Raw genomic sequence first — 13,515 nt, 5'->3', positions numbered from 1 at the left:
AGCACCTACTGAGTTCATGGAGCATGACTTTATGTTCGAAAGGAAAATGAATATAAAGTCTTACCAGTGCTTTAAGTTTTTGATTAATTAGAACGTAAAGGCCCTTTAAACTTCTTGAACAAAGGAATACATTGGATATAGAGCTGTAGAGAACCAAATCTCATATGGCCCCTATCCGTCCCTCATGGGTTTATATTTTTGTTTCATAAAAGAAAATGTGTCTGTGATCATCTGATATTCTAGCAATGCGATCACATTCGCGAAATGTAGGCGAAATTTCACGGGTAAAAAAAAACGGTATATTTTCTGTTGTTAATAGAGATATGGTTCAAGTGCCTTTCAAACCAGTTTTCTGCAAATTCACATGACCATCATGTGTACATGAGCGAAATCTGCACGGGCAAGTTTTTCCCTCACACTACTAACTTCCAATTGCACAGATTCCTAACGAAATGAATGGGATTCGCCCGTGAAATTTCACAGAGCAAACGGTAAGCCTTATATATCATAAAAAAAAGTTTGGGCTATTTACAGTAATGTTCTAAGTTTAGTAACAAAATAACTTCTTCAGATTGCAAAATTGAGTAAACCACATTTACAGTAAGTCTAAGGTGAGGCAATATGGTGGGATAAATGTTAAAATACCGATTAGACTAACTCATTCTGTAGTTTTCACCACATCTCAATTGAATTTAAACGAGGTCTATTGTGGTTAAAATGTGGTAGAAATGACTGGTCTTTTTTTTTTTAAATGAAATGGTAAGTTTTGTCTTCATAAAGCTGCTGCTAGCATTCCATGTATCCAAAGTAGCCTATACGCAATAATATTTTCACATTTTCGTGCATAAATAGCTATAGCTTGATTGGAAATGGCACATTTCATTTCTGTCTATATCTATTTGTTTGGCATTTGCCAAGTAGCAAAAATGAACAATAAAAGTGTGGTTAAAAGGCCTTTATGTCTTTTATATATATTTAAAAAATAAAATAAAATCTGTTTACATCAACATTCTTTTTACTTCGAACATTCTTTTTAACAATATCAGCTACATTCACGTTAGCCTGGCTGTTTTTTTAATCAGATCAAGAAAATTGTGAGAAATCACATTCATGGGACTTTTATAGCATACTTTCTTGCTCAAATGTTTTTCTTCTTATCAGCAAAACACTATTTTACTCGGCACGTTCAAAAGCACATTCAGACATTTTAGTTACTGCTAAACATTTTAACAACTAAAAAAGCATCCAATCAAACTCAAGAAAAAATTACAGTAAGCAAATGCACTTGCAATAAATCACTATGCAAATGAGCAGATATTGTGCCGTCCCTGCGCATGGCGTCTCCAGGCTTGTTGTTGTGGCAATAACCGATGATGCAACACGATTAGCACCAAACACGCTTTTCTGAGCGATGACATTTTGTACCGTGCTGTCCCATGTATTCAAACGCATTTGAATATACAGGTTTAGAAAAGCCTGTGAATTGCATTACACTCGTACCCTAGAAAAGATTTGGGTTAATTTGGCAAACACAGAGTCTACAACAGCGCTATAGAAATACTCAGACAGGAGGATGGAAATTTCAAGAGAGCAGAATTTCTGAGACAGGAAGGAGAAAAAAGTGCTGACTCCAGTTGCTGGAACCGGCCTTGGCTAAATCCAGTGAAGAGATATGAACACTTTCTAATTTGCTTCCCCCCTATTTTAATAATAGCTGTGCATAAGTAATTTATGAAAGGCCAGCCGGCACTGGGCATGGGAAAATTAAACTCATTTTATCATAAAGCAGGTGGATTTCTATTTATCATTAGCATGCATACAATTTTTCACAATGTTATTCCTCATACTGATGGAATGTAACCAAATAATGTATGAAGGTTTTTTTAGCTTGTGCACTAGTGAAATTCAAAGATAAAAGTGCCAGGCGCTTGCAATTTTCTGCCACCCCAACCTAATTCTGGAAGCTTCTTATTACAGCACAGATTCATTTGCTCTGAGTTAAAGCGACATTAAGATTCACATCTGATGAAATGCAGGAAGTCCTTTGTATCATTAGTCGCTCACCGCCTCCAAAAGACGTGCAAATTTGAACCTCGGCCAGCAGAAACATTCCTATTGCATTATGCATTATCGCATCTGTGTCAACATTAAAACTGTGCCATCTAAAAACTTGTTTTTGTATCAAATGTGCATGTTTCCGTCTGTTGTGGTTGTGTGGGAACATGTGTGGGACGGGGAAAAGCGCTAATTCAGAATATATATGAACCTGGGACATAAGCAGATTATGGGCATTTAGAATGGTTTGTTATCATAATATTCTGTGCAGCATATTGCAAACTTGTGTTGGCCAGTTTTAAACATGCTGTTGAAGATCATAGTTAATTCTGCTGATTTATGGTAATTCTGTGGCGCTATCACATGTGGCATCAGAAACACTAACAAGCTTAGCATAAGCTTCTGCTGAAACCTTATGAGGTTTGAATTCCTGGAACGACTGCGGACGGTGGCGCAAAATCTCACTTCAGCAGAAACGGGCCGATTCCGGCTCTAAAAATTAGTGCTACTGCATATATTTTTTTGCAAGGGAAGGTAGTCTGGGCCTTGCCGGAAAAATGCCATGTTTATACATTTGGGGCAAGTCAAATCTTTTCCACAGTAATCATTACTGAACTGAATTTTGAGTTAGTATATCTTTATTTTTTTATAAAAAAATAACAGATTTATCAGTTAAATAAATGTAGATTTTGTGATCAGTATTTAAGGATTAGTAAGTAATATTGCTCATACATTAGGTAGCCTATGTTATCTCAATGAACACTTAAAGGGATAGTACACTCAAAAATGAAAATTCTGTCATTAATTACTCACCCTCATGTCGTTCCAAACCTGTAAGGTATTTTTGATGAAATTCGAGTGCTTTCTGACCCTCCCAGATGACAGAATTTTCATTTTTGGGTGAACTATCCCTTTAAGTAACCACATCACATGGTTTGTGTTACATGAAAGATACCTCAAATCACGAGGCATTATTACTTTTCAAAGAAATTGCAACAACAACAACATAATAATATTCATTGAAGGAGCAACCTGAACCATATCTAAAGACGATAATATCACAGAAACTTGAGGATAGGCTCTTGTAACCTAGGTTAGTAAACCAACACCTAGCAACCATTTGAAAACCCTAGCAACCACATAGCAAAGTGCTAAAACCCACCCAGAATGCCTTACAACCAACCACTCTGAACAACCAACATTTTCCAACTGCATAGCAAAACCCTAACAACCATCCAGAACAACTTAACTAATATCAGAGCCCTAGCAACCACCATAACAAATCTTATCAACTTAGCAGTGCCATATAGCAATCAACAACAACCCAGAACACTTTAGTAATGCCATAGCAATGGTCCAATAATATCAACAACAACAACCACTTAGCAACACCGTAGCTGCTACACACTAGAAACCACACTTAGCAACCAACCAGGACACCTTAACAACCACATAGCAATGCATAACACTCTAGCAGTACCCTAGCAACCATCTGCTAATGCTGTAGCAAATACACAGAACACATTCCAACCACATAGTGAAGCCCTACACCAGTCGTTCTCATTAACCCTTTCACTGGTGAGTTTAAATATTCTAGCTGTCCCCCCAGAGACGCAGGTATGTTTTCTACGTTGTTTATGCTTTGATTTGAATGAAAACAACGTATTCGGGTGGCGCAGCTGACACAGAACAGCATACACTCTTTATGTTCAGTGGATACTCTCCAAAATGGCGCTATAGGGTGACGTGAAGGAGACGAATTGTTGAATAAAGTCGTTATTTCTGTTTTCATGGATACAAAAAGTATTCTCGTAGCTTCGTAAAATTACAGTACACCTGATGTCACATGGATTATTTTAACGATCTCCTTGCTACGTTTCTGGTGTCTGTACTTTATCACAGTGTTTTCTTCAGAAAACTTCACAACATTCCAATACCTAATTACATTAGCAATCTATTACTTTCTTACTTTAACTCAAGTAAAAGTAATTCAAAGATTTACTTGAGTACAAGAAAGTACTAAATTTTTAATGTCTTCAAGTATTAAAGGTAAAACAAGCAATAACTTTTATTTATGAAATGTAGTGCAGTAAAAGTATGACATTATGCTTTGAAATGTAGTGAAGTAAAGTTTTCCAAACAAAAACACTGATAAACTACAGATATTTTTTAATTTACTTGAGTAAAGTAAAAATACTTCACTACTGTCCGCCTCTGCTACTAATGCCCTATTAACCACTCACAACACCTTATCAACTTATATCAGTGCCATAGTAACCACCTGGAATACCATAACAAGCACATAGCAACACCCTAGAAACCACACAGAACACCTTGGTAACCACTCAGCAACACTTAAGGATAGCAAAGGCCTAGCAACCACCCTGAACACAATAACAACTTAGCAACACCCTAGCAACAATAAAGAACACCTTAAGAACTTAGAAACATCCTAGCAACCACACAGAACACCTTAGTAACCACTTAGCAATGCTTGTGCATAGCAAAGGCCTAACAACCAACTTCAAGACCATAACAATGGTCTACCTATGACCTAGCAACAGAACACTAGAACCACACAGAACACCTTAAGAGCTTAGCAACACCCTAGCAACTACACAGAACACCTTAAGAACTTAGCAACATCCTAACAACCACACAGAACACCTTAGTAACCACTTAGCCATGCTTGAGCATAGCAAAGGCCTAACAACCACCCTGAACACCATAACAATGGTCCACTAATGCCCTAACAACCACCCACAACACCTTATGATCTTATATCAGTGCCCTAGTAACCACCTGGAACACAATACCAAGCACAAAGCAACACCCTAGAAACCACACAGAACACCTTAGCAACCACCCTGAACACAATAACAACTTAGCAACACCCTAGCAACCACACAAAACACCTTAAGAACTTAGCAACACCTTAGCAACCACACAGAGCACCTTAGTAAAGACTTAGCCATGCTTGAGCACCCTGAACACCATAACAATGGTCTACTAATGCCCTAGCAACCACCCACAACACCTTATCAACTTATATCAGTGCCCTAGCAACCACCTGGAACACCATAACAAGCACTTTTCATAATTAAACACAAACTTGCAGACTGATGATAAAGAGTCTCCATAAAGACGGGACTCAGAAATCGTGCTCTTTAGACACGCGACAGCATTCGGTCACGCAGTCCAGCTGGAAACATAATTTCACGACCTCTAAACCTTTCCCCCTCATTTACTGCGTGTGATAATTCAACACGGGACTGAACAGTCACTTGTAGCAGGTTACTTGGAAATTTCATTATTATAAACTCTCAGTATTATCGAAATTATACATTTGGAGCGCGGCTAGACAAAAACGGGGGAAAGATGAGGACAGTCTCATCTCATTAAAAGAGATGAAATAGTGGAATTAGCTTCAATCTAATTACAAGCCACACTATCTAATGCAAAAACATGCCTGTTTTTTTTTTTTTTTTTTTTACTCTTATTCATTTGGACTAGTAATTAGTTTTGGCCTATAAAATGCCACCCTTTAATCATCCAAAGGCAGATGTGATTTGCAGTGCAATTTAATCTTGCTTTAATGAAGAACTAATGGATGCATTGCAAATGACTTTTTTCCTGTACAGGAGGGAAAAAAATATATTTCCTGCTTTTGAAAAGATCAAGAGTATCTTTGATAATAGCCGGAGAGGGCCGGAGAGCTCCACTGCATCGAGCCAACAAGCTCTTTTACTCGCCATTCAATAGAAAGGAGGCCACAATTAGCAACAAAGCAGCGAAAATGCATCCGTACAGCAGAATCGCTCGCCGCGGCTCAACCCCTCGGCTCCCAGAGCCTTGTTAGCGGCAGGGCTAAAGTGTCACGGAGGAACAATGGGCCGTGATAAATTACCCTTCCCCAAAAAAAAGATGTACGGCTAATTTTCAATTATAGCTAAAAATGCATTGCAGATTGAAGAGAAATCAGACATGCACGGGGCGCAAACTAATAGATACGCTCGCTCTCGTGTCAGCCTCTCAGTTTTGTCTGATTATGAGAAAATAATTATCATTTCTCATTCAGGAAGATTTGAGAAGAGTCTCGTGTGGTTTAGCTCAAAACACTGATGTTTACAAACTGCACGGCACCATACCGGAGTGTTACAGGATGGACATTTGAGAAATTGAGTTTATTTAATAATGATAGGACAGTCTTTATTTGCATTAAACAACTACTCTTCCTGACAGAAATATTTTTGCTGTATTTGAGCAGATGAACCCTTGTAGTGCACTTAATAGTATTAAATGTGCACTTGTAGTGCACTTCAAATTTTAAAAGTGTGTATATGAAGAGTTCAGATGCAAAAGCCTCTTAAGTGCCATCTGAAATTTTCTTCTAAAATGAGCATTATATATATATATATATATATATATATATATATATATATATATATATATATATATATGCAGATAATATACAGTTTCACTGCAGCATCATTCCAAAATATATTTAAATGCATGATATAAACTTATATTAAAATTACACTTAAAATATTTTACCATAAATTCATATCAAGTCTTATATTTATATTTATTTAGTCAAACAATAACTCTAAATGTATATATATATATATATATATATAAAATCAAATTGCAATAATCATGCAATTTAGTGTCTGCAAATCTCTCTCTTTCTCTCTCTCTCTCTCACAAATGTAGTAGATGCTGAAATTAACATGATCTAAAATGCTTGTTCATTCTCCGATCATGTTACCTCAAGTAGTTAACAAATGTTCCGTCAAGTGTACTTCTTTTGAGACTATTATATAAACTAGCACATTCATGATTTTTGTTTGCATCTGAGATATTAAAGATGGATTTCATCATATAAATGCATTAAAAGCATTGAAACTAAGGAAGGGGCTTGTCCAAATGAGCCCTGGAGTATCTCGGTGTGTACGCGTGTTTCCTAAAAATGAGAGAAGACGAAATCCTAATAGAAGTTGGGCTTAACTCCAGAAACAGCCCGCCTGTATATCTGATTACTGGGGGCCAGTAATTTCTTTTTTAAATAAGGGAAAAATTGGATAGAATGAATGAAATTTCCCTGTCGTAGTGCAATGATGGTACCACGGGAGATTATGTATTTTTATAATCATTCATCAGCGGTGAGAGTGCTCGGGCTTAGCATAATGGAATTCGTAAACTGGTTTAAGTCTGAACACGGGCTATACTATCAGTCAGACCATAAACGCTTATATGGCAGAGCACTGGTGAAGCCCGTCAGATGCTGAGTTATTTTTCCAGCAGATTTTACACATGTGGGGTGAGAGTGATTGCGGGAAACCCTGCCCCAAATATTTATTCCCAGAAAAAAAACATTTGAATTACATTTGCTAAAGAAATTTGCCTGAGCTTTGGACCCCCAGACATGTTAATGCATGTAAATGCTTTATGCATAAAGTGGAGTGTTCTGTAAATAACATATGAAGGTAACTTTAGTTTATGTCACTTTGCTTATTTAAGCGTTTGAACAGACTACATTTTAGTCCTTTTTATGAATGTGAATGTGTATTTTTTATATTTATAATAATTATTCAAATAGAATTTATAATAAATATATAGTATATAAAATAAATATAGGCACACAACATTATATATATCATTATATTAAAAAGTCATTGTTTTGCTTGAAAAGGATTTTTATTTATTTATTTTTAAACGTTCTCTTTTGAAATCAAATATTAGTGGCTGAAATCAGTGTATGAGAATATCTAAATGCAGTTATTGGTATTTCATCACTAGATGTCAGTATCAGATTTGCCCCATTTTTCCAACTTCTCGCACTTGATTTGTGATCTCATTCTGTTAGTGAAAGTGCCTAAGACAGTTATTTTATTATTATTATTTTTTTTTCATAGCATGGTATTGTCCCAGCCACAATTTAAAATACATAAATTAAATAAATAATATAATATAAATAAATATAATTATTATAATAATATAATATAAATGTAACATTAATGTGTCATGTTTAGAAAATGCAATATTTGGTTGCATTATTCTACTGTTATACTCACTATTATATAATTTCATCATGAAAATGCCAGTCAAAAAAAAAAAAAAAAAATATATATATATATATATATATACACACACACACACACACACACACACACACACACACACGCACGCACGCACACACACACATATATATGGTTTTAAGTCATTATGTGAATATTTACTGAGATAGAGGATTAATTTGTTAGTACGTAAGTGTAAAATTCACATTTGTCAAAGTAAAGTAGCCCATGCAAAAAATAATTTGCTAATAGTATTAACTGATATTAAATGTACCAGTTATCAAAGGAACAAGTGAATGACATGAATAATGGTGCAGCTGATTATACAGTATCCATGGCAACATGGATGATTGACGGGTGCTGCAGTCTATGGTAGGGTATCCAGAATATCTCTGCAACTGATTAAGTGAGCGAATGAAACATGCTGGCATGCCTCTGCCACAATATCACAGCATTTATATGTAATGTCCAGAGCGATGCAGGTTTTCCCAGTTTGCATTGCAGCAATGAACAAATGCCTGACCATAAGTATTAAACTTCAGCTCGTCTCTGGACATGAATGCTACCACATAACAATGAACTAAAACACTGAGAACATTTTGTTTAGCAACCACCCAGAACACCATAGGAATCACTAAACAATGCACTAAACAAACACCTTGGCAACTTCTTAGCAATTGTTTCATTGTTATACTGTTAATGCTTTGTTTTTCTTTTTATGCATGTGCCACATATAAACTTTGCATTAAATGTTTAAAGAAATGTGTGTGAAATGTGTGTTTCAGATTAAATAAATTTGACAAGTATTATCAGATATTTTCTAGTCACTGATTAACATGTCTTAAAACTGTATCAACACACCGTATCTGCTAAATATTACAAATATTAACCATTTTCTTAGGTTCAAACTTAATATGCCTTTCACAACGACCATAATGTTTAAGCCGTTTAAAATAAATTAATCAAATTAATTTATATCCAAAACACAGGCTAAAGTTTAATTGTATTTTGTTCAGATTACAAATAACTCTGTTATATTGCCCTTATGAAAATTAACCATGGTTTTATTGTAGTAAATGTGTAGTAACCATGTTTTTTCGGCGTATTGATAACCATTTGTATAACCATAGTTTTACTACAAATACCATGGTTAAACTATGATTAGCGCTTAATTTGTGGTTACCATGGTTTAATTAAAGTAACCATGTTTTTTTTGGTTTTATTTGTAGTAAAACCATGGTTATTTTTCATAAGGGTGATTCAGATTTGCGATTCACGAAACAAATCAAATGAATCATTTAGGCAGTTTGAACCAGTTTCAAAATGTAGTAAAAGTAAAAAAACAAAGTAGGCTACTGTTGAAATACGATAGTTTATACTTGTCCACTATACTTCATCTCAGGCTGCAGTACTGTATGTAGTATGAAGGAGTTCCTCAGGGTTCACTGCTGAGCCCTGTAGAGTTCTAGAAGTTTACCCAGCATCCTCTTCGCGCTCAACATGGAGGAACTGACGGTGGAGGTCCGTGGCTCCAATGGAGCTTATTATAAGGTAAATACACGATTTTACGCCATTCTCTTTTACTATACACACGCATGTGTCTCCTAAGACAGCGAGGATGACAAAACCTTCAAGAAAATATTGGAAAACGAGATACATCATGTACTTTTGACGCGTATAATAGTGCTCGACTCTGAGGCTGTTAGCCGTTAGCCGTTAGCTGCTGCGTGAATAGAAATACAAAAGTGGTTTGCGTTAGGAGAAAACGAGTTTCACGGTCAGAATAACTGACTTTTGGTTTCAGTTTGTTTATCTGCTAACGTTAAGTTGTATTGAATATTATTCAGTCAGGCGTTTGGTTAAATGTCGTTTTCAACGATTTATAAGAACAGAACTACAATGAATGTTTAGATAAAAGCTAATAATGCTTCAATACTGAAAGAAACACCAGTAATCGCCATTACAAACATGCTAGTCATATTTGTTGGTTTTACTATCATTATAGTGAAGCTCATAATAACCTATTTAGCATTCAGAACCATTTATCAATAAAACAAGCTGTTTAGTGGCACAAGTGAGATTGATATGTGTTTCAGTTCAGCTTAAAAGACTCCAGGAAGATCATATTCATAATTTAAAGTGTGGTCAGAAATGATATGAATTGTATTCCAAGTCTAGATTTTGATTCTCTCAAGACATTTCCAAGTTATGTGTCTGTAGTACTTACTCAATACATCATGCATTAATCTATAGCTTTCTGCTGTATATTAATAAACACAAGAGCCAGTTGGAAAGTCTAATTGAAGTTATTACTCCATCTCAATGCATGTCAGCTGTTCATTTTCCATCTGCAGCTGTCATTCAGGGCAGCAGATATTTTAACACCGGTCTATTTTGAGATGAGGTTTAAGAGATACCAATTTCCATTTTGGAGTCAGTTGCCATTGAGAGGCAGCGCTGACCGCCTAGTATTGAAGTTTCAGTTTATTTTATATAATAACTAATTGATTTAATATTTGATTGAGCACACTGAACCAAATAATAATCCTTTTTCAAACACATTTTAATGTTTTGTATGTATAATAACCACACTTCATATTCATCAGCTGTTTGTTAGACTGAAACAATTATTATTGAAGGATTCATTGAAAAAGCTGGCTCATAATCGTAAAACTATATGTTTGTTCTTGTGTGCATTCGGCTGGAAAAACTATTATTTAGTGACGGACAAGACTACAGTGTCAGTATTTTATTTATAGGCCTATTTAAAAAAAAAAATGTGTTTTATAATATATTATCCCCCGGTTTCACAGACGAGGCTTAAGCCTAGTCCTAGACTAAAATGTAATTCTGAGCTGTTTCAGCTGAAAGAAACTTGCACTGACTGATCTTTAAATACATCAGTGCCTTTGTTTTGTCTCAAGATGCACACCAGTAATGTTTTTTTTCAGAAGCACGTTTATAAAAATGACCTAAATGTCCTAATTGAACTATGGCCTAATTCTGGCTTAGTCTAAGCCCTGTCTGTGAAACCAGGACGACAATTTTTGTGCTTAATCTTTTTAATCGCATAACTTTGGTATAAGTGTTATTTTAGTTTTATTGAAATAATATCATTGTTTTTATAGATATTTTGAATTACCTTTCAGTATACTTTATATTACTTAAGCTCAATTTCAGTTCATTTTCACTTTATTTCGAACTAAACTTTTTTTTTTTTTTTCAGTCTAATTACATTTTATTTGAGCTTTATTTCAATTAACAAAAATGTTTTTCTGTTTTGCACAGAAAATTTAGCGTTAGTGGATTCTCACACACTTGATGAAGCTTTTATAAATCTATTATTATTTTTATGACTAATATATTTTATTTGATTTCAGCTTTATTCAAATTCACGATAATCGTACTAGTTTTAGTTAACGATAGTAGTCCTGTTTCACACAGCAAATTCGCAACTTGTATGACAGCATTAGTAGATTCACTTTTTAATAAAACTTCCTTTAACACATCATTTTATCGGTTGACATACTTGTTTACATTTATTTTAATAACTAATACTACATCTCATTATTCCAGGGCTTTGTCAAAGACGTTCACGACGACTCGCTCTCCATTTCGTTTGAAAACAAGTGAGTAGAAGCTAATAGTTTCCAATCATGACATTAATGCTTTTGAAATGAGCTTTTATGAGCATCAATATATGAAAATGATTTACTCAGCTGGCAACCTGAAAGACAAGTTCCCTTCAGCGATGTGCGGTTACCACCTCCTGCTGACGGCAAAAAGGAGATCACCGAAGGAGAAGAAGTGGAGGTAAAGTTAAATGTTTATTATTAGTATTGCACAGCGTTTCACAGCTAGAAGCTCTTAAAAACTCTTTTATGAAGTGAAATTGCTTAATATCATGTGTGATAAAAACCATGGGGGTGGTGATGGTGCAGTGGATAAGACACATGCCTTTGGTGTGAGAGACCCGGGTTCGAATCCACTGTGAGACACCAATGTGTCCCTGAGCAAGACACTTAACCCCTAGTTGCTCCAGAGGCGTGCGACCTCTGACATATATAGCAATTGTAAGTCGCTTTGGATAAAAGCGTCAGCTAAAAAATGAAAATGAAATGTGACCCTAGACCACAAAATCAATCATAAGGGTCATTTTTGTAAATTGAGATTTATACAGCATCTGAAAACTGAATAAATAATATTTCCATTGATGTATGGTTTGTTAGGAGAGGACAATATTTGGCCGAGATGCAACTATTTGAAAATCTGGAATCTGAGGGTGCAAAAAAATCTAAATATTGATAAAAAAGTCTTTAAAGTTGTCCAAATGAAGTTCTGAGTAATGCATATTACGCATATTAAGTTTTGATATATTTACAGAACAAAATTTTCAAAATATTTTCATGGAACACTTTCTTTAAGTAATAACCTAATGATTTTGTGGCATAAAAAAGAAAAATGGATAATTTTGACCCATACAATGTATTTTTGGCTATTGCTACAAATAAAACCGTGCTACTTATGACTGCTTTTGTGCTCCAGGGTCACGTGTTAATGTAAAAAATCTTGTTTGTTTGTTTGCAGGTTTGTATTGCATTTGTTATACTTGTATTTTTTATTATTATTTTTGCCATGAAAACAGCCGAAGATGCTGACATGGCATTAAATAAAAATATACTACTACTAGAAGCTCTTAACGCGTGTTGTTCTGTGTTCAGATTTACTCACGAGCGAACGAGCAGGAGCCCTGCGGCTGGTGGCTGGCTAAAGTGCACATGATGAAAGGAGATGTGAGTGTGACGCACCTAAACTTTCTGTTTCTCCAGAAGAGCTCCGAGTTCACTTTCACTTTTGTTTCCTGCAGTTCTACGTTATCGAGTACGCCGCCTGTGACGCAACCTACAACGAGATTGTAACATTCGAGCGTCTCCGCCCGGTCAACAGCAATAAGGCTGTGACGAAGAACACGTTCTTTAAGTGCACCGTTCCTGTGCCAGATGATCTCAGAGCAGCGTGAGTACAGACCTCAGTATGGGGCGCTTGGACACAAATATTACTATTATTAATACAAGTAAGAATTTAGACAGTCACAACTAAATCATACATAATGAGGTGCATCCTGGGATGAAAAACTCCTTTGTTATCCCAACTCAGTTCTTGTCATGAAAATAGCTTTAGATGCTGACATGGCAATAAAAATAAATAACTATTACTATTACTATTAATATCTAAACAGAATAGAAGCTGGCACTTGTATTTGGTGTTTTTAGTCTTTTTATCTTATAACGTTTGGATTATTTTTATTATTGTTATTTAAATTCTATTATAGTTTTTATTGATGTTTTTGAAAAGCTTTTATTTTTGGTTTAATTTGTTTTTA

The 13,515-nt window shown here is 35.2% G+C and overlaps 1 protein-coding gene and 1 long non-coding RNA gene across 3 annotated transcripts in view; one reads left to right on the top strand and one right to left on the bottom strand.

The window, feature by feature from the left end:
- The window catches only part of LOC306867829, a 27,633-nt gene extending 14,674 nt beyond the window's left edge, over positions 1 to 12,959 (bottom strand). The window contains exon 1 of the long non-coding RNA XR_013784065.1: positions 12,864 to 12,959. This is a non-coding gene — a long non-coding RNA (uncharacterized lncRNA). The remainder of the gene's footprint in view (positions 1 to 12,863) is intronic.
- Positions 9,447 to 13,515, top strand: part of LOC306867826 (RNA-binding protein FXR1) — a 25,190-nt gene continuing 21,121 nt past the window's right edge. The window contains exons 1-5 of one of the 2 annotated variants that reach the window (XM_079413724.1): positions 9,447 to 9,683; positions 11,709 to 11,761; positions 11,852 to 11,945; positions 12,854 to 12,925; positions 13,000 to 13,148. In XM_079413724.1, coding sequence (XP_079269850.1) covers positions 9,633 to 9,683; positions 11,709 to 11,761; positions 11,852 to 11,945; positions 12,854 to 12,925; positions 13,000 to 13,148 — 419 coding nt within the window. In that variant the 5' untranslated portion in view covers positions 9,447 to 9,632. The remainder of the gene's footprint in view (positions 9,684 to 11,708; positions 11,762 to 11,851; positions 11,946 to 12,853; positions 12,926 to 12,999; positions 13,149 to 13,515) is intronic. The other variant, XM_079413723.1, reaches the window with a different exon arrangement.

Source organism: Barbus barbus, assembly GCF_936440315.1.
Source record: "Barbus barbus genome assembly, chromosome: 49".
NCBI lineage: Eukaryota > Metazoa > Chordata > Actinopteri > Cypriniformes > Cyprinidae > Barbus > Barbus barbus.
Note: the sequence above shows the minus strand (reverse complement) of the source record. Positions and strands in the feature narration are given on the sequence as shown.